The sequence below is a fragment of the Pleurodeles waltl genome, chromosome 6 (assembly GCF_031143425.1).
Source record: "Pleurodeles waltl isolate 20211129_DDA chromosome 6, aPleWal1.hap1.20221129, whole genome shotgun sequence".
In the NCBI taxonomy this organism is placed as follows: domain Eukaryota; kingdom Metazoa; phylum Chordata; class Amphibia; order Caudata; family Salamandridae; genus Pleurodeles; species Pleurodeles waltl.
The window spans coordinates 1,078,230,503-1,078,253,133 of record NC_090445.1 but is presented as its reverse complement, the minus strand read 5'-3'; the positions used below and the strand labels follow the sequence as shown (position 1 = coordinate 1,078,253,133).

The 22,631-nt window shown below is 45.3% G+C and overlaps 1 protein-coding gene across 4 annotated transcripts in view; it reads right to left on the bottom strand.

Moving 5' to 3' along the window:
• PAX7 (paired box 7) overlaps window positions 1-22,631 on the bottom strand; it is a 222,572-nt gene that overhangs the window by 66,853 nt on the left and 133,088 nt on the right. For all 4 annotated transcript variants that reach the window (XM_069240120.1, XM_069240122.1, XM_069240121.1 and 1 more), the window contains exon 5: window positions 13,566-13,765. In XM_069240120.1, coding sequence (XP_069096221.1) covers window positions 13,566-13,765 — 200 coding nt within the window. The remainder of the gene's footprint in view (window positions 1-13,565; window positions 13,766-22,631) is intronic.

Sequence of the window (22,631 nt, the reverse complement as noted above, 5' to 3'; positions counted from 1 at the left end):
ATAGAGATCCCCTTCCAACTTAATGAGTTTCCCCTGAAATTCCTGGTTCATCCTGGCTACCCCAACAAGTTAATAGGTAGTTAAGTGGCACTGCCTTAATTTCTTTTGTACCCTTGTTTTTGGTCTCTCCTAAAAGGAAGCTCTCTGCCCCACCCCACTTTCCTGCTTGCACTTGGTAACAAAGACACTGGCTGGTCCAGTCTACAAAGAATCAGCAAAGTTGCAGAACTGCCCCGACCTAGTCAGGGGCTGACTGCTGGAATACACAATGTCTGAATGCCCTTTTAGTATAAACATGGGCACAACATACAGTCCAACTTGGTAAGAGTTCTCTACCAGAAATCCAGGGTTCACACTCTCTGTGCGCCCCAGGTTTGGAGTACTTACCCCCAATTCCCCTTGCTAGGTTTGGGAACAGACAGAAACTGAGGAACTTAAATGTCAACAAAGACTGCCAAGGGGGAGGTGCCTGGATCTTACTTGAAGGGAGAGCTGACTGCTCAGGCCTGGCATTGGAGGTGCCCGTGCATGAGGAACACACTGCTCAGAAGACGAGGGGCTGTGAAGCAAAAGACGTGGGAAGAACCAAAAACAACCACTGCAGCACCAAGGAAGGACATGCACCATTCGGGTAGAGGCTCGGGGATCCCAAAGTGACCCCGCAGTGGGAGTAAGATTGTGTGCCCTACGTGGAAGGGGATTATTGAGTATTATTGAGGGAAGTATTGAGGAACTTGTTTGCAGTTTACTTTATTTGCAAAACCAAGCAGCAAGAAGCCAGATGACTCTGACACGAGCTCACAATCTCCATGAAAGAAAAAAAACAAGAGTTAGAGGCCTGAACTAACAGCTAAGTACACACCATTGCAACCGGGGCTGGGCAGTTACCTTGTTTGGGTGGTGGATTTTGTGTCTGGGCTCGAGGATGAATCCAAGCCACACGTTCTGACAAGTCACGAGCACCGCAACTCGTCAAGTGTCCTTGTCAAGTAGTACAGGTGTTACCTCCACTTATCTAGTATACTATGCCATTGTTACTGCTCACTTATCAGCTGGAATGAGAGCAGCACTCCTCAAGCTGTAACACATACCGCATAGAGTGGCACCGAACTGAACGAGGATGCAGGTGCTACCTCCACCTTCAGTGGAATAAGACTACCCCAAATCATAGTGCAAACCCAGGAGGATACAGTAGGGGGCGAATGATGTCCTCAATTACAGGGAGGGTATATCATAAAAATCTGTCCCATGATCAGGTCAACCTTTTCCAGAAACTACCCATTGCTAATTATTGTACGAGATATACGGGAAATACAGAAATACGGAAGAGTTTGTCCTAAACTAATAGCCCAAGCTGTTTCTTCAGTAATTACTAAAAGTTATCAGTACTGTCAATATAATTTGCTACAGTCTGTAATATTATGCATGGTGAGAAAACAACCTCTTTTTCAACAACTATGTAAAGTTTGGACTTTGAGTTATTCAGTTGTATTGCTGATTTATTGAGTTCTGAGTCTCTGAACCCACACTACCGCCCTGACTGAGCGATGTGCTGCTCAACTTAGATACCCTTAGTTAAACATGCTCAAGCAGTGGGGCTTGGTGCCCAATGGTGGGCTCATTAGTGAGGCTGAGCCCCCAGGACACCATGGACTAAAAGTAAAAAACACTGATTGATACAATCTGAACCTAGCAACTCATGTCTTCCCTGGGACTCATAACAATATTTCCACATTCTAATTTTCCACAGTATATTGCAATGTGCAATGGATCATTCATCTTCAGCCACTGGCTGCCTTGCACAGGAGTGATGTCATTTGGCATGGTCACTTGAGCACACCTGTCTGGAAAGAATTATTCTTTGATGCTAAGACTGGTGGTCCAATATTGTACTTAGATTTTAATTCCATTCTTTATACTTGTTCATATTTGTTTTGCAGTCATCCTTGTGCATTTGTACATTTTCTTTAGGTTACAGTAATTCAAAGAGTACAGTACCTTTTATTCCACTAGTAACAATCATATTTTCCTGTGATGAGCATTAAAACTAAAAAGTGCCAATAACATTTGCCTGCTATGAAGCACCTGTACTACTCTATTAGCAATACATCTAATGGTTACTTTTTTAATTTAAAAAATTTGTGACAAGCATATGGCTAGCAGCAAGTTTTCTTTGGATTTTTGAGGCAGATACTTCTAAAAAGCGTTTTAAAAAGAAACTATAGCTTTAACTTGTTGAGTACAGACGGATAGCCTTTGCCAATACTTGCTTTCTTTGGTGGTTAACGAGACCTCTGCAGAAAAAAGGGATGATGGGGGCAACCCTTCTTGCACTCTGGATGAAATTGTTTGATCCTTAGCAAATGGTGCGGTATTACGCGCCAAGCTTGAATTTGTTTTTTTGACATTAAACACCACATGTAGCCATTTTGTTTGTTTTCTTAACGGTGCCCCGATGCCCGGGACTGTTATTCTGAGACTGCAAACCTCAAACCCTTAACTGGTGTAAATCCACACAGAACCAATTTGCCCCCGTACCAAGGGACCCTCCAGAATAAAAAAATAAAAGCCCAGGGTAGCTGTCACTCCTCTTGTGACAACAGTTGTGCACTGAAAACATGGATTGCCAGGTATTCATGAGAAGTGGAAGGGAAACGATTACGAAGCACCCCTCTGTCCTCAAGGCATCCATGATTCAATGAGTTGCCAGATTTAGTTACTTCACTAGTTAAAGTCACATGCAGCAGTTCCGTTGGGTGACTCAGATGGCCGAATGGTTTCTTGTGACACACATTACGGGTCAGATCTCATTAGCTAACAGAGGAAGCCAAGGTCTGCTGGTCAACGGGGCATTGGCAGATTCTCAAGAGAAAAGGATGTCTCTAAAGATCCAGTGAATATGGGTTGGAGTCTGTCAAATATCAGGCACTTTCGTGTGTCATAAACACGGCATTACCACATGAATGGTAAGCACACTTGGACAGACCCATGCCATTACCATATAAATATTGCACTAGAGTGATGCACCCATAGCATTACCATGGGTCTACTGCACCACAGTGTACCAAACCCATAGCTTTACCTTATATGTGCTGCCAAAGCCATGGCACTACCCTAGGAATACTCGAGTATAAAACCCAAAGAATTACTCCAGGGACAAGGAATTACAGGACAACAGATGAAGAGCATTACCAGAAAAATATTAAACTCTAGCCTAGAATATTATACAATTACTGTTGCATTAGAATGCCAAGCCCACACTAACAACATGAAAATACTCAACTTTAATGTGCCAAATCGAAAGTATTACCATGAGAATACTACACTTTGCACAAAATTACCAAGCAAGTACTGCTCTATAATGTGCCAAATTCAGAACATTATTTTACGAAAACTGCCCAGGAATACAACCAGGAGTGGCTTGCGTGGTTTTGTTGGGGCAGGGTGGGGGGCACGGGAGGGGAGGGGGCCGACTGTGGGTGGTGAGGGGCGCGAGAGACATTTTTTTTTTCAGATCACTTACCTGCTCTGCTTCTGCGGTGCTCCTCTCCCGTCACACCTGCGGCCAGTTCTGACGCTGCTCAGAGCAGCGTCAAGGTTGGCTGGGAGCGCCCGGCCGCTCCCATGCAGACTGGGAGACTGTGCAGGCTCTCTTCAGCCCAGCAATTGTGTTGCTGGGCTGGAGAGAGCCCTGTGCTCATGCGTGTTTGGCCGGCTCGAAATAGCAGGCCAAACACACATGCCTTCTGAGGGGGGTGCACAGTGCACTCCCCTCTGCTCGTCACCTCCATTGCCCCGCCCCTTTCACAAGGAAAGGATAATAAACTGAGTTTATTATCCTTTCCCTGTGAAACGATTTGCATCAGATGTTGCTGGCGTGGGGGGGAGGGGTGGGATGTTCCTTCACCCAAATGGAAGAGCCTCGCCTGAATACAGCCCTGTGATGGGAAACACCCTGCATCAGCATTACAGATTCCCAATCTTCATATAAGTGGGACTGGAATTCTGAACTACAGTATTTCAAATTCAGAGAATTTCCATTGGGCCAGTGCACTGTAATGTGTTAAAACTATGGGGGTTATATATATTTATTGATAATACGCTACATTAAGGGCCACTGGAATTATGCAACCCATTTCAAAGTCGTTTTCTGCACAATTATGGATTCACCCCAGTTACCATACAATCCAAACAAAATCCCAAAACAAAATTGTTTATAGGTGAAATGCATCAAACGTTGCTAAACGTTGAGCTTCTGAATCAAAATGTGGTCAGGCACTTTGTAAATGTTAACTGGTCACCTCTCAGCTCTTGATTGCTATTTTCGGACAGTAAGGGGACCATGTTGCCCAAATGGCGTTAATATCACTAACTAAGGTACTTGGGAAGAGGTTTTATCTGCAGTATGAACAAAGTGCTTACACATTTAAATGTCAAGTAAACGGGTTATGAAGAATTAATAACCCCACGTCCCGAATATTCGTGTTTCACTATTCACTCAAATTAATTTCATATCACACGCACTGTTTTTTTTTGTTACATATCAATTATGTTAAAATTTAAACTCGAGTTTAGAAGCAGCACGGACATTTTTGCATCGTTTAAGGCTTGGCGCCTTGAATCTCGACTAGCTTCCTAGTCTTAAATGATCTCATAAATAATGATGTAATTTGAGCTGTCATCACTGATGATATAATTTGAGATGCCATCAGTGAGGTCATGAATGAGGTTATGAACAGTAAGTACAAGGAGAAAGCACAAGTTGTTTTTTTCAGTGTTTTTTTTCCACAATCCTAAATTCGCTTTAACTGTCTTTGTATTTAAATGAATTACAGAGGGTTTTTTTTTTTTAAGAAACAAAGGCTACTGTGTTATGATCAGAGGAAACCATAACGTACCCTTAACAAAGTTTTTTAGTAAATTTTGGAAGAGGGGTTTGATTATGACACTACATTTTCCTCCCACAAACCGTTCCCCACTGTGCAAGCCTTTGCCCTACCATGTGCAATGGATGTTGGCAGCAGGATCTGGCCATATGCCAAACTCTGAGCTCACTTTCTCATAAGGCTAAACTCCATAGAGTTGTTCAACATTGCACCTGGCCAACTTTACAGTACATCTGGTTTAGCACAGTGGGGGTCAAACCGGAAGAGACATTCTTCAGCCACACCCTGAATGCAGCCTCCCACATGCCCACTAAAGCTGCGCATGTTTTTTAGGTGTGTTGGTGGCAGGGGCGTAGCTTGCTCAGTAAGACCGATTGGGCATGTAAAGTTAAAATACGTTATAGGACAAGCAGGTCATACCAAAGGGGCTCAAGGGGCAGTGAAAAAGGAGAGGGCTGCGGAACGGTAGGGATAGAAAGTGAGCGAAAACAGATTATTTTGTGAAATAACCAACATTTTAGGCCTTTCCAAACAGGAAGGGGGATTGTGGGTGTGCGATTTGTCTGCCTGTGTAAAACTTCCTGGTGAAATCTGACAGACATTTCACCACACCCGACTGAGAGCACCTGTACCCAACTATTTAACACAAAATACATTAGGTGGGTGTAACACCCCAAACACCCACCTGAAGCTATGCCCCTCGGTGGTGGAATGCTGCATGCCCAAACTACTGCACACCTAATCCCACTGCGCTGCATGGTTCGTGTGTGTTTGATCGACCGTACGTAGCTGGTTCTGGGTGCAGGACCCGCATTAGATGTGTACCACTCAAACAGCCTTCAGCAGTGCGCAGAGGGCTAAGGGCATAGACGTGGCCTCTACCTAGGCCCTGAGCCAGCCCCCAGGACCACACCGCTCACCGTGCGTGGTTTTGGCAAGAATAGCTGCACAGAGATTTGTTTTGCTGTTTTAACATTTATCGAAGTATTTGCAAAAACAAATCAATTTTTAAAAATATTTTACAGATCGACCCTGAGTTTGCATATCCGTAGACCTAAATCAGGATCTACAAATCCTGAGAGAAAATCAGTGTTTTTCTGTACTAGCATGTGCCCATTTGGCTCGCTCCACATAATCCATGGGGTAGGAGATGATGCCCCGTCCCTCTCTCTCGCTTTTGTTTAGGGTGAAGGGGTTGGTGCCTGGCATTGTTGTAATGAATGCTGCAACAAAAATGTTCAGTTACAACCATTCAATCATTGGCCTGGGTGTGCGAATATCCGAGTATTCACAGGTCCTGCATTGCACAAAAGAAGCAAATGATTCATTCTTCAAAGTTATTATTTTCTAAGGATCCATCAGTTAACGGTCCAGATATATCTAAAAGTTACCCCTCAAAGCCTCCTCAAAATTTGATTTGTAAAACAAATGTCTCTAAAGCTACTGAGCGTTTTAACACTAAACCAAGAAAGCACTGCTCTCAGTCAAAGTTCTAATATTATGCTAAGTTTGGAGTAATAGTGTTCAATATTTTTTGCTATAGAGAAGAGTAAAGTTTCCTATGGAAGTTAAATTAGGGGTGTGCAGGAAGCTCTGCTCCGCTGGTGGAGTTTTTGGAACTCTGCTCTCTGCTTGGAGCGTGGAGTAAGTCCAAAAAGTCAGCTTGCCCTACCAGCAGAGAGTTGCTCACCCGGTGCGTGTTGCAGCTCAGTATGGGCTGCACTTTGCAAGCGCAGACAGTCTGTGCTTACGTTGTGCAGTCTATAACTGGGCTGCAGCATGCACCGGAGCACAGAGGGAGGCAGCTGTAGCAGGGAGAGACTTGTCGCCCTTCGGACGACGAGGAGAGGAGGACCCCCGGGAAGACCAAGTTAAGTCCTCGTCTCTTTTATCATTGTCTGTACACACTGGGGACAGGGCCATAGGAAGTGAAAGTGTGGTTTCAGGCCTCTTGTGCACCGGCCTGTCCCGTGTGCACTGCACATGGGACAGACTGGTGCACAACAGGCCTGGCAGCTTTCAGGCCAGGGCCGTAGGCACTGAAAGAAAGCTGCAGTTTCAGTCCTCTTGTGCACCGGCCTGTTCCATGTGCAGTTCGCACAGGACAGGCGGTGCACAAGAGGCCCGAAACGGCAGCTTTCACTGCCTACAGCCCTCTGAATGCGCCTGATCTCGGAAGCACAAAGCAGGGTCGGGCCTGGCTGACCATGCCTGACCCTGCTTAGGGCTTCTGAGATCGGGCGCATTCAGGACTCAGCGGGTCACGGAACTCCGCCTCTGCGGAATTCCACCGTTTTTTTCAACTCTGAGAAATTCCGCGGAGTCTGACTCTGTGAACTCCATCCAGGCCTAGTTAAGATGAAAAACACACTTTTTTAAAACCCCTACTTTTTATGCTAGTACCCTTCTTCTTATTTAAGATATAGCTCATGCCGTACCAGTGAAGCAAATGTATTTTGTTAATTAAGAAGCTAGACCAAATATGCCTCTAAAAAGGAATCTGTCTTCTAGTTTTACTTATGCCCTTCTTCAATCCCCCAAATCTATCATTTGGTTTTATCTCTGTAACCCACATTGGGTTCTACACTTACAATCACCAAAAGTCACTAGGTCTGTTCCATCACATTTTCACTGCTGATTTTTAAGGCTAATCAGATTCACCCCTTGCGTGCTACAGACACTGGATAATACATCTTTGTAGTTGTTCTGAGGTCGACTGAACTAAGAGAAAACTTGGTTTTCAGCCTAATAAAGACTGTGTGTGCATTTGGAAAAAAACACTGGAAAAGCCAGTAGGTCTGTATTAATATGCTAAACAATGCAGCATCGACACATTAGAACTAGACACCAGAGAAGGAGCCAGCAGGAACAGAGTTGGCTATTATTGTGAAGTAGTCGCTCATGCTGTTCAATGCAACCATGTGAGTGAAGGTGGAAGGATACACCCGAACAGCCAATAGCGTTAGGTAAGAGAGTGAGACAGAATACTTCACTGGGGTGAGACAAGATGTGATTGATAAAGTCTTCAGCCAGTGACTAAAAGAGGTTGATTGAGGAAAGCCAATGGTTGAAAGGGGTGGACCGAATGCCCAGTTTATGATCTAGTAGGCATGAGGTCTGATCAACAACTGTACTTTCAAAAGATAGGCCTAAACATGCTCCTAGCAAGGAGAATGAATAAAAGGATGGAAGAGGTCTGAACAGCCTATGAGGAGATCTTTGAGTAAAATGTACAAACATTTACCTGTATAAGTCCAAAATTCAGATAATCAACTTGCCACATTCTTTTCTGTGAAGTTATTGCATGACGGATATTTAAAGCTGAAGTTTTCAAGGTGCAAGAGTATGTGATTTGAAAAATCCCTCCATTTTGAAATTGACATTAATTCATTTCTGATGGTAATGCATAATATTCAGCCATTTATAGTTTATCTAAATCAAGACGTTCTGGGGGAAATAAAACAAATATAGGAACCTATTTATCAAAGTGTTGTTTTGCTGTTATAAGGTGTATTTATTGTCTGAATATTATAACTTGCAATTCAATATTTGATAGAATACTACAATACCCATTACAGTATTTTAGGGAATGCTACAATGTGAAATTTATATTTGGTGGGGTAATACAACAGCATTTTGTATGTGACGGAATACTACAATATGCCTTTTGGTATTCGATGAAATAATATAAAAAGTTATTCATAATTTGCCATCATATGGATGTGCAAAGATGTACAGTCTGTGGAGCTGTAACTGTGCGTTTTTAGGGTCGAGCCTGCGAGTGCATGCATCTCACTTGCGAGACTCTGTTGTGTTCAGTAAAGGGCTTGGAGCCCTCCTGTCGCTCACCATTTGTTGGTTTGCGTGGCACTCTTCTTTACAGCCTCGTAATTCGTCAAGGCATGCCGGGGATTATTTCAGTTTCTCTGTGTGGAGCAGTGATCAAGTACTAAATGATGCACTTAATTAGTGCCCATTCGCTGCTCCTGACGTGATCGAGGTACTATTTTCCTTTTTTTAAAACTTCGAGTGCCCCGCAAACTGGCAAAAACGTGACCAGCAGGCACAGAATTGAAAGTTTTATTTTTCAAAGCTAACTTTCTGTTATTTTGCCAAGTCCTCTTTTCCCAGCTTCTTCTCATGTTTTCTTTTGTTTTTGCTCATTGGTGCTGTTGTCAAAAGATGACAATTAACTTGTTCGAAATATGCGAGACCTACTGCATTGCAAATGCTTGTTCTTTTAGTCAGGGCTTCTGCAAAAGTGCTTAGCTCACAACGTTTTTATAGACCTTTGCAGTAATGGGAAACAGTCCGTTTTGGGGACTGCTCAGGTCAATGGGGAGAGGATGAGTGGCAAGGTTGAGTAGCTGCCCTCAATCCCCTGCTGTAAGCCCCTCTCCCAGAGCTGACCTAGTCCTGTCCTGAACCCCCACCCACAGCAATTTCCCCCCTTCACAGTTTCACCCATCCTTGCCCCACCCAGCCTTACTTGCCCTCTTGCCCTCTTGCCCTCCGCCCTGTGATGCCTCCCACCTGAGCACTATGCAGCCCTACTCTCATCATTTCCTGCTCCAGGATTACCAGTCGACAGGGCAACCTGGAGTAAGAAATGGCCAAGGGAAGGTGGGACAGGGGTAGTTTACTAAATCTCATGAATCTGGTGAAATTTGGGAAAGTTCAGCCCAGTTCCCACAAGCCAAAAATGTTCCGATTTTGCCCAACTCTGCAGGCGCAATGAAACTTTTGCTCAACCCTACGTATAAAATTCTGTCCGGTATTTGACAGAATATTATCAGATGCTATTTATTTTATTGAATTCTTCAGAATGTTACTGTAGTTTTGAAGTGAATATTCAACTGTATTATTCGTGCCCCACGTTTTTTTTGCCTTGAACTTGAATGACTCACGCTCCTAGGCCCCGGGAGTCCTGCAAGGATCACTGGGGTATCCAGAATATCCTACAAGGAGTGGCAGAATTAGATGTGGTGGGAAGCGATGCCTGCCAGGATCCAGGCGTGAGAAATGACTCAGAAATTACAAATGAGAACAGCTGCTGCCCCTCAGCTGACACTTAGACATGAACCTTGCCACTGTACAGGACAGCACAGATCCAGATCAGCTCCAGTGGCAAAGGATCCAGGTCACAGCTCTGGTGGGAAATGATCCAGGCCGCAACTTGGGTGGCAAAGGCTCCAGGCCAGAGTCCAAGGGCCAAAGGACCCAGGCCAAGTCTCAGGTGCAACAAAGATCCATGCTAACGCTTCAGAGAGACAAAGGATCCAGGCCGCTGCTTCAGTGGCAAAGGATCTAGGCCATGGTTCAATTGTCACAAGGACTGAGGCCATGGCTCCGGCGGCAAATAATCAAGGCCATGACTAAAGTAGTAAAGGAATCAGGCCTATGCTCCAGTGGCAAAAGGGTTCAGGTCATGTCTCCGGTGCAACTAAGATATAAGTCACAGCTTGAGAAAGTCAAACTAGCCACAATACTATTTAAATCAACCAAGTATCAAGGACATTGCTCCAGTGGCAAACGATCCAGGCCATGGTTCAGTTGCCCCAAGGTTCCATGCCTTGGTTGCAGTACCAATATATTCAGGCTGTAATTCACAAACCACAATGATCCAGACCGCAGTTCCAGTGACAAAGGATCCAGGGCACAAATAGAGTGGCAAGGGATCCAGTCTAGAGTTCCAGAGGAAAAAGAATCCAGGCCAAGCATCCATTGCAATCAAAGATCCATGCCACAGCCTACAAGAAACAAAGCATTTGGGGCATGGGTTCAGTGATACACCGATACAGGACATTGTTCCAGTGGCAAAAGATCCAGTCCACTGCTACAAATGGCAAAAAAAGATCCATGCCAAGGCATCAGTGGAACAAAGAACCAGGGGCACTAAGGATCGCGGGCACAGCTTGAGCGGCAAGGGATCCAAGCAACAAATCCAGTGGCAAAGGATCTAGACAAGCTCCAAAGGCACAACATTCCATGCCTTGGCACTATAGACACAAAGGTTCCCAGATGCAGCACTTGTTGCAAAGAAGCTCCACAACGGCTCGAGCGGCTAAGTATTGAGGCCACAGATAGAGTGGCATAAAGGATCCAGGCACCGCTCCAGTGCCAAAGAATCCAGGCCACAGCTCCAGTCACGAAAAGATGCAGGCCTAGGGTCCAGTTGCCCAAAATCCAGGCCATGGTTCCAATGACAAAAGGATCTAGGCCATGTGTCCTATGGTTTAAGAATGTGACACAAAGGATCCAAGACACAGTAGGAGTGGCAAAGGATTCCCAAGAGCATTGCTCAAGGCCACCACTTCGGTGTTACAGAACTCCAGGCCACGTTTTGAGTAGGAGTAGGATCCAGACCACTGCTTCAGTGACATAAAAGCTTGTATTTAAGTTTGGGCTTTTGTGATAAAAGAGTGGGTACCCAAGACACAGCTTCAGTGGTACAAAGATCCAAGACACGTCTTCACTGTTGCAAAAAAATGGATCAAGGCTACCACTAGTCATAAGAAACTCATGGCCAGAGATTCAGTGACACAGGATCAGGCCACAGCTTTATAGGCACATGGGCATATATCCAGGGCACAACTTCAGCGTGAAAAGGGATTCATGCATGATACAGCTTCAGTGGTTCAAGTATCCAGACCACAGTTTCAGAGGCACACGTATTCAGACCCTACATTAGTGGAAAAAGGATCCATGTCACTGCACAATGGCATGGATATCGGCCACTGCCTCGGTGTCACAAAACGTCAGTCTACAAATTCAGAGGGCAAGAGCATTGATGTAGGCATTTGTTGAAGTATCGCAAAACTTAATTCTAGAGGTTCACAGATACAAGGGCATGGGCTCAAGTCACCACTTCAGTGTCACAGAACTTCAGTCAGCACGCTCGGATGTACAGGAGCATGGGCTCAGGTCAACTCTTCAATGTCACAAGGATTACTCTCCAGGTTTCAGAGATATACGCGGGTCAAAACATACGGGCCCTGGTCACGGATTCAGTTGTGTAAAGGGTTGGGGAACCACCCCAGAGCCAAAATACATGCAGAAGGGGGAATCTGGTGTTGTTTGGTCACGTTCTGCTTAAGCTCCCTTTGACTGAACTGGACTCTGAGGAAAAGGGGTCTTTTTAAAGAGCCTGGTGCATCCGGTAGGCTGATGCGGTTGGGGAAAAGTCAGTCCCACATCAGGCGCTCTGAGCAGCCCGAGGCATTCCTCAGCCGAGGGCTTTGCTTGGCACGTCTTCGTCTCCCTGTAGCCCTCGCCCCCACACACACACCCACCTCGGTTCCCAAGAACCTCTTTGGTGCACAAATCTTTTAACACCTCCGATCCCTCAGAGTTGTGGGCACAGCTGACATGGGCTTCACTGTCTGACAAGAGGCCCCCGGGTGCTGTTCCCACTAGGAATATTAATCCTGTGCACGTCAAAGCCAACCCTGAAACAAAACCCCCACACACATACAGCCAAGCCTCTTCCCGCCACAGCATGAGCTTACCCTCAGCTCCACACCGTGCACTTCTTCAGACTTCCTCTTCCGTCACGTCAAACGCCCCCCCCCCAACAAAAAAAAATCACCATATCTAGACACGGGGGCGCATTATCTGCTCCCTCATGAATGGGGTGCACTCTAGACTCGCTAACACGTAAACATGCACGCGCCGTTCACTAGTGAAAGCCGTGCACCCTCTGCTTTCCGGGGATTTGAGTACACCCTTTCTTCCTAGTGAACGGCGTGTGCCCCGAGTTTGCTAATGGATGACAGTACACCTTTCTATGTCAGCAGAAGGGGCTGCGCCCTCCACTACCCCTTGAAAGGACCTGTTGTCTTTGCTCCCTAGTGAACGATAAGCAACATGCCCTCCCTGGTGACTGGGGGGAGGGTCGAACTGATCTATCGGGAAATCTCGAAGTGAAAAGTTAGTGTATTCACGGGTTTTCTGGCTGCCTGTGGGCCTGTTTAATGGTCTGCCAGGTCGATATTTACAGATGATTTCCCTGATATTAAAACAAACTTTGCCTGCAGCAGGTTCAGCATGCAGTCTTCAGTCCCTTGCAAACCACTTAAACAGAATGTCTTTATAAGTTCAAAGCTGCCACTGATGGGGCAACTATTATTCTGTTGCCTGCGCCTGTTATCCATCCCAGGCCGACCCTGATTGGGGTGCACTTTCTGCTCCCTGGTGAAAGAAGTGTACCCATGCCCGATGAATGTTGGTGTACTGTCCTCTTCTTGGTAAATGCATCTTCTGCTGCCTAGTGAATGGGAGAACTACAGTGCAGGACATAGTACTCTACATGGGCCTCCAGTACAGGACACAATACCCATAATGAGACATTTATTACTGGACAGAATGAGTCCTCAGTACTAGACACAGCTCACCAGGTCAGGTCTCCAGTAGTGGACTCAATATATCTAACAACTCTTCCACTTCTAAGCAAGAAGCCTCAGAAGGTGTTCAGTACCGGGCACTCTACTCTAGGGGAGGCTTCATCTACTGGGTAGAATAATCCAAATAAGATTTACTGTGTTGGACAAAACTGAGAGTGTGTCTGGCGTTCATGACCTGGTGCAGTTGTGAGTGGGCATGGCTTAGATCCTGTGAGGGCTAGCACCACCAGGTGCCCTTCCGATGGGCCAGGATTTTGAATGCTTGCAGACACTGTACCTGGACTCGCGCCTCTGTGAGCTTGGTCCGCTGAGCCAACTCCTCCCGGGTGTAGATGTCGGGATAGTGGGTTCTCTCGAAGGCCTTCTCCAGCTCCTCCAGCTGCTCTGCCGTGAAGGTGGTCCGGCTGCGCCGCTGCTTGCGTTTCAAAGGCAGATCTGGCTCGGACTCGACGTCGGACCCCTCGTCCAGCCTGTTACCTGGAAACAGAAGTGGAGATCCTGGTCAATGTTAGGAAGATTGTTCATGACATTCTCACAACAACACAAGGTGTATCACTGCTGGATGTGAGCGGGACATGTACCGCAGTGGTACTGCAGGGTAGTAGGTAAAGTCATCAGCCCAGCAGGTACTACCAGACACCTTGTACTGACGCCTAGGTACTGTTAAGCACCACGCACCTGCACCACTGATACTAATAGGTGACAAGCTCTGCTGGTACAGTGGGCAACAGCGTAGCAGTACTGTAAAGCTTCATAAACTGGCTGTGGGGGTAATGGCCAACATGGAGTAGTGGTACACTGGTACTACCAAGCACCAGCACCACTGTTCCCATAAGCAACAAGTACTGAAGCTGTTGGTACCATCATGCATACATTATTTACAGTGGTACTGTCGTGCACTGGCAGGAGCCATCGCTGAAACTCTCTTGTACCAAGTAATTTCAACGACGGAACTGTCAGGCTCCTATAATGGCTATTACTGTCCTACACTGAGTACAGACTGACAAAGCCTGTACTTCGAAGCAATGTTCAAGCACTCAGTTAGTGCAGATACTGCTTCTGACAAATCCATCTCACATTTTCGAGGCTTGGGCCGGTTGTTGATTCTCGTGACTTTCCTGTTGACCCCTTTCCAGGAGTCTTCTCAGGCTCTGGGGCAGCGGGTTGTATTTGGTGATATCAGTGTTTGGGATTGTCTTTTTCACCCCACTGCTTCAGGGCCCTGGTAGTGCTGCTTACAATGGATACACTAGACTCCTGTTACGTCCTATATGGTGGTCACACAGCCATGGTTGATCCCAAGGGATGGTCTGGGTGCCCTGGCAAACTGAAGAGGAGATGCATTAAAATATAGGGTATCAGGCAAGGATCCACATAACTTCCATTGGTGTTGCAGTGCTCTAGGGTAGCCTGCTGAAAGTAGATCCGGCATAAACAAGAAACAAGGGGTGTACCCTGATAACCCTACTATACCTGGGTAGAATAAATGTAATCCATAAATATAAATGGTGCAATAGTAGGGACTAATTAAAAAATAAATGTATTCTAAATAAACTTATAAATTGATCATTGGTAATGTAATTTAACTACAACAAAATTATTCTCATGATTTTTCTGGAAATAAAGACCCAAAATAAGACACATACAACATACATCTGATGTATAGAAAGAGTTACATAATACTTATTTATAAACACATATGTACAAACATGTACAGACAAAGGGGGTCATTCCGACCCCGGCGGGGCGGCGGAAGCCGCCTGCCTGGCGGGATCCGCCAGAAGACCGTACCGCGGTCAAATGACCGCGGCGGTCATTCTGACTTTCCCGCTGGGCCGGCGGGCGACCGCCAGAAGGCCGCTCGCCGGCCCAGCGGGAAAGCCCCTTCAACAATGAAGCCAGCTCCGAATGGAGCCGGCGGAGTTGAAGGGGTGCGACGGGTGGAGTGGCACCCGTCGCGATTTTCAGTGTCTGCAAAGCAGACACTGAAAATCTTTATAGGGCCCTGTTAGGGGGCCCCTGCACTGCCCATGCCAGTGGCATGGGCAGTGCAGGGGCCCCCAGGGACCCCACGACACCCGTTCCCGCCATCCTGTTCCTGGCGGTAAGAACCGCCAGGAACAGGATGGCGGGAAGGGGGTCGGAATCCCCATGGCGGCGCTGCTTGCAGCGCCACCATGGCGGATTCCTATGGCCAGGGGAAAACCGGCGGGAAAACCGCCGGTTTCCCTTTTCTGACCGAGGCTTTACCGCTGCGGTCAGAATTGGCCAGGAAGCACCGCCAGCTTGTTGAATGACCCCCAAAGTCTTCATCAGTCTCCAAAACTGATTAGAGAAACTTAGTCGTTGAAATATATTAAAACTTTCATCCACATAACAGAAATGGTTGCAAATGTTGTCACATCTTATATATCCGCTTGTTGTCACATCTTATATATCCGCTTTCCTTGGGCTTTGATTCAAAGAAAGATGTGAGCTTAAATCGTAGTCTATATGCTAACTATTTTTTGCAACCGCCATAACAAAAAGGTTGACACGTTTCGGCCCCTTTACCTACGGGCCTCTTTAGGACTCATGGAGCGGTAAAGACATTATCCTTCTGAAATAATCGACACTCACAGCCTCACTGTATCTAGGATAGTGATTTGTAGTGATTTGTAGAAGGTCAGCATTAGGTCTGGCGCATCAGTCAATCTACCGCATTCCAGACGAAGTGAAAAACAGTAGATCTGGGAGCAGGAGGGTCATGGTTTTATCCTATACATAATACAGACATACATTTGATGTAATTAAGTGGGACATGTACAGTCATTGAAAGTCCTGACTGTACATGTACATGTGGAACCCACTTTTAGTGACCTATGTTCAGCTCCCTACCCCCCTCAGATCTAATGCTTTCTTTTAAAAAACAAGCACCTGTTATCTCTTTGTTTGCCTTACACATTACAAAACAGATGAGTGCTACATATCTGAAGAGTGATGTGATTTGTGCTTCGTGTACCTTCTTCAAAAGGGGCAGAGCAAACATCTTGGATCTCAAATTGGAAAGTTAAAATCCATTAATCAAAATTAGTACATATTGTTTTTAGTCTCAGCGAACTTAATGTATTATCAATTAGTAGTAGATGACACCAATATTTGGAGACCATTTTAAGTCTGCTACCTCCCAATCACCATCTGTCCCAACCCGTGGACCCTGCCCAAACAACATCACTTGACCTGTTCACAAATTAGCTGCTTGTCTTTTTTTTTATGTTTTTTTTATCAGCATTTTCCACAGATCATCTAGTCCCTTTCTGCAGGGTGAGTTGAATTTGGTTGCAAATAACAATATCACTGGTGTGGCTGTACAAAAAACACTGATTGAGATAGTGTGGTTAATCATTCTGGTCCTAAATTGCCACTGGGGGTTCTGACGACATCAGAAACGATGAGGCAGAAGTGTTGCTTATTATGCTTTTTTCATATTACATGTTTAGTTTAGGGAAGCTAGTTTGAAAAACATTGACAATCTGTATTTAAAACAGCAAGGGAAATACCGAACAATAATGTTTTATTGTCTTTAGAAAAAAGAAGAGAATATATTTAATTATATCGTTAAGAATGTGCCTGGCCATTTAAAGCACTGCCTATGATGATGGAAACGATGGCTTGGCTCCAGGACAGTTATATGGGAATTGAAATAAGACGGTAAATGAGCAAAATACACATTATCGTGAAAGGATAGAAATACTGGGACTTTGTTAAGAGGTGTTTTTGGAGATGAGGTCTGAAAGTTTGTAAGGAAGGAGCAAGTTTGATGTGTCCCGAATTTTAAGTGCATTTCCTAAGAAGGAACTTTTAATGGTAAATACGTTTATGAAAGATAGGGGTTTTCGTTAGAGAAATAATGATCCTATAATCAGTTTCCAAATGCAGTCTGGTATAAACCGCCAGGATTGTAGTTGACTTTTTCTGGTACCTCGTGGTACTAGGACTTTGGAACCTGATGGTAAGCAACAGGGGCATCGAACAGCCAAAAGTGGTCTTTTTCTTCATTCCTTCTGGTTGTGGTTTGTCTGGACCTATAGAGAAACAGTGGGGTGCTTGATACTTCATGGACCAGTGGAACCTTGTCCCTACAGGTGGCTTCTAGACTACAGATAATGGGGTCTGAGGCTCAAAACAACTTGGTAAAGGTCAGGTACAACACATGAACAAGTTAAAGGTGATTCTGACAGCCCTCCAGATGTACTAAAAATACCTATTGCTTGCAGAAATGATGTAATGGGGGCGTACCTCGGCCAGCTCATGTAAATGAAAGTGAACAATATCAAATGAAATATTTTAATTTAACCTTGGATTTTTAGCCAACAACTCGTCACATGTTGAAACTGGCTTTGTTAATTCGTAAGAATGTACTTTATGATAAAAATTCAGAAGAACGCCACATACTTTGCACTAAACTTCATATTTTATGATGTAATTAACACACATTCCAGATCACATCCAACAGTTCAAATCCAAGACTTAGCGAGCAAGTACTTCTTCACCTGCTGATCTTAGGAAGCGTCAAAGCCCAGTTTTTCTGGGATAATCAGAGTGTTTGTGAGAACTGCCCAGATAAGTGTAATGTATGTTGAATACTGTACATGTTTCTGGATCAGAATTCTGGTGTACAAGGCACATATATGAGAGTATTTTCTAGAAGCCCACCTCAAACTAGTTGACCTGGTAGACCTTAGAGCACATGGCTTCACTCCAAGGTGCATGGACCAATGCAGCATGTAAAGGTCTCAGCAGAGTGCTTGTTTTGTAGGTTATAGTAATGTTTTATGTTACGCTTCGTGGTTGGCAGTGTGATGTGGGCTTTCAATGGTAGCACAGACAAGGCCAGGAATGTATCCTTTTTGTGGTGACTCAAGAAAGGACCGGACCAAACTATATGATCCAGTAACAGGTTCTTGACCCATCCATTTAGGCAAACTACAGATAAAAGGACAACCCAGAGAATGCACCACAGAGACCCTTCATATGTAATTCAGGCAATCTTAGGTCCACAGGTCCAGGTATGAAAGGTAAGCAATTTATAAGTGATTTAGGTTAGTCTGGCAACCAACCAGGCATAGGTAAATTGGAGGAGATAAGGACCCTAAGGCAGCTGACAGGCTACCCAAGCACAGCCAGGACCCCTTTAAAGGACTCCGATAAGGGCTGGGCCCTGTTACTAGAGTCTTGTGGAAGGCCAAGGTGCCATCACTGAAATATGTGCATTAATTGGGACTTGGGGCCAGATGTACAAACCTTTTTTGGAAGTTGCCAACAGCCCTTCTGCTAATCAGGCAATTTGCAACCATAAAAACGTGTTTTGTAATTTTCAAAAGCCAAATTGCAGTTCTGTAACTTTTGCAAATTGGTATTTGGAAGGGGCATGTCAAGGGTGTCCCTTCCAAATACCAAATTGCGGTGGTATGTATTAATGTTATACGATCAAATTCCGGTCGCAAAATATTAATATTTTACTGGCAGCTCAAAGGAGGTTAGTACGTCAAGAATTTCAATTTGAAAATCACAATTCCTAATTTTTGTACATCTTGCCCAAGGTTCCTGTCATAAGTGTCCTTGTTATGGTGTTAGAAGTTACTTTGGCAAAGGCCCTGGTATGGGTCACTTTGAGGAGGTAGTGGCACTATTATGAGGCTCAAGGCTGACATGCTACTGGCTTGGATCCCATCATGCGTGTAACAGGTTACTTTAGCCAGAACCCCTGTATAGGTGACTTGGGCAACCCCAATGCGCTTTTATGAGTGCTATGGCGGTTGCACAGGCAGGCTGCGAAGCGCCCACTTTGGTTGGAGGACAGGGGAAGACTTCAGGAAGGGAAAGGATTAATTCAACCTTCTTAAGCTCAATAGAGCATGTGCTAATGTGTAAATTAAAGACTGTAAACACTTGGCAGGGGGGGCTTCCTGGATAACGATGGGAAAAGAGGGCAAGCTAATAATGAAAGGGTAAGAGCACTGTGTGCAACCCCGACTCGAGAGCACTAAAAGGGGGAAAGAGGGGGGCTTGCTCTCTTCTTACTCCCGAGAGCCTGGTTGCCCCGGAGGTAAACGATCAATGGGATTCAGCGGGATCTTTGGCAGTGAGGCTTTCAGGGCCTCGTGCCAGGCCCCTCTTCTGCGAAACTGCCCAGAGGCTGACAGGCCCACTGGGGGCCGAGTAACTTTCCTGCCTCGCCGCTACTTCTCACAGGCATATATAGTTTGCATGTGACGTCCTCGGCCGCTGCACCATCGTCCTTTCAAATGAATCAGCCTTTCGGGCGATTTCCCAATTTCAGTTTGGACCGCCCTCGTATAGAACTGCCCATCTAACCCTTTAGTCTGCCTCACTAGTCTAGGGCCCGTCTGCCCCGGGGTCACACCAGAGCCCCAGTGTCTAAGAGCTGCTCTATAGCGCACCCTGTTATCTGGGAGGTTTGTCAGTTTGGTCACATATGTCCCACTCTCAAACTGCCTTTTAAACGAGCCACTAACCCAGACCACAGCAGTCTCTTCATAATGCTGGACTGTATGAGATGAGATATGCTGTTTGCCGTTGAACTTCACAGAAAGGCAAGCTGCATTTAAGACCGCCTAGGTAAACCCTCCCTTTTCACACCTGTATTTATTGCAGTTGGAACGTACAAATCTGGTCATGGACAGCTCAGCCCTCGAGCCTTCCAAATTCATTAAACTGAACAAAACACATTTAACACCTGTCCTGTACAGCACTAGAAACGCAGAAGTGAGGTATGGGGCCATGTGGGGCAAAAAGGTTATTTAGAGATGGATTTTATGGGAACCAAGACTGCTAACTGAATGTGATCCTTACAGAAAGGAATGTTTGGAGGATGCCTCTGTGGCCTTGTCTCTTATCTAGAGTTGTGCTATACACACGCCTGATAATTCAGTAGTGCTGGTGTGATACCCAGAATGTCAATCTATGGGCTGGTCTGTACCTGACATGAGCCCTAAGGGATGGCCTGTTATCCAGACCTTGTCTCTATTGGCCGGTCCACTATCTTCATTTCATGTGAACTGGTTCATTTTTGACATTTCAACTGTATGGACTGCTCTAATATCTGAATCTTGCCCCTGGCTCATCTGTACATTCTGGATCTGGCAGCCACAGTTGTGTTCTTCGACAGGATATTTATCTGGAGCTAGACTCTACAGGGTTGGCAGGTGGACTGTGTCGGTTGATGTTTTATTCTGTGCTGAACTGTGGGGCCTGGTCAGTAATCAAGAGTTTGGTTGAATCAGCTGTTCTGTTTTCTGCACCTGGACTCAACAGACGTGTCAGTGACCTAGAGGTGAACACTGTGGTTTCTATTTTTCTGAAATTACCCTGTAGGGGCTGGTGTGTAATATGGAGGTGTACTCTTGACTGAACTCTGGGGAGTACTCTGCAATCTGAAGGTGGGTTGTATGGACTGCTCAGGATCTGGAGTCCAAGGACAAATAGTTCTTCAGTAAATCGAACAGGAGGGGGTACATCCAAGGCCGCATAAGTGATGCTAATGAGGTTCTGATAGCTGCTGTTCTGCCCTCTTTAAAGTCCCAACAATGGGCTGATTTTATCATAGAACGACAGTGTATGTTAAAATATTAACTCATGAAATACTGACCTACTGATATATTATGACCATGATATGTAGGCTCTAGAAATATTGTAAAGGTAAGAGTGGATTTACTTTTTACCACGGCTATGTCGATATTTCTTGAATCAGCATTATGATCATCATGATAAACCTGTAGGTCGACAACCTGACTGTGACATTATGGTACAACATCACCTGAGCAAGAAAGAAAGAAACATCTCTTTTACTTTATATCTAGGTTCACTTGGTAGAATTACATCTTGATGTGGCAAATGGCGCCGAAAGGAAAAGACACAAAACGGACAGTCTTAATTCTTGAACTTCAGCCAATAGGGTTATTTTAAGGGGCCCTGAGATAAACGTGGGTTCAAATGATACAAGAGAACACCATTTGGGCAGCTCGTGCACGGTGACCATGTGCCTGCTGAACTGAATTTCAAAAATCTTGATTGAAAGTGGGTGTTAAACCCCCACCCAATCCCAAATAACATCAAGAAGCAACAAAAAATCAATTGAATTACAGAGCAGACAGAAGGGCCTAGGATTACGACACCTGCTGTTCCATTCGGTGGGAGCTCAGCTATTTATGAGATTCCACAGAGCATAGATAAGAAATGCAGGCTTTTTCCGGCAGATTGTATTGGCGGGAGAAAGAGAAGGCAACGCGAGGCTTCAAAAATCTGATGGGTTGCAAAATCCGCAGACCTAGCTGAATGGAAATGTTGGTCCCGCTGGGGCAGCCTCCCGCCACTGCCCCCACGGCATTTCCAAACAAATAAAAGCAAACGGCCGCCGTGTTTTCGCCACCTTGTCTCGACCCCCTAGCCCTCTCCTGCTCCACAAGTTTCATTACGATTTAACATAGTTTAAAATTCGTGGTGCGAAGGCGCAGGAAAAAAAATGGATCGTATAATAGTTGATATGCGTTTTAATCAAGTAATGCGGCCAAAGCCGCCCGGCGCTGAGCGCTGGTGAGATGCCCCTGAATACCAAGCAGCCACCGTGCAGGCCTCGGAAAATGAAAAAGTCATTTAGAGCCCAGCGGGATGCCGCCGTCTTCAGCCTAGGAGTATTATTCGGGCACTGAGGGGCTTCGAAGGCGAGGGGGGGCGGCGCATCTTCTCCGTGGGCATCAAGCTGGTCATCTGTATCGCCAGCGCGGATCAGGGCGATGTACCTGCCGCCATTTACAAGACAGTGTGAAGAAGCAGGGGAGCATGGAATTTGATGACTGACACCTACCATCACTTCATAAGAAGGATGGGCCAATGCTGAAATAAGGGAGTTAATGGATAGCCCGATGCCTCCAGGATATGGTACTAGAATATCTTAACCAAAATATCAATTGAAAGAAATATTGTGTTTTAAACGCTGTATAGAAAAATATAGCCACACGAATTTATAATGGAAAACCTTCACCCATTGGCGCAATATTTTAGTAAATGATCCTTGGGACACAATACTTTTTGCAGAAGATATTTTTGCTACCAATATTCAGACACACAACCACCTCTGGATAGCACCGGCAGCTACAGTTCCCATCTGGACTGAATTTTGCTGACATGACTTGTATTTGTATGTGAAGGAGGGTAAAAGGCATTGGGAAAATAAAAACAATCAGTATTTTTCTCTTTTCTAAAACGAACAACAGAGTAAATAACAATATACTATTCACCTCAAAGTATTTTAGAGCTGCCCAAACCATTCTGTAATGGTTTG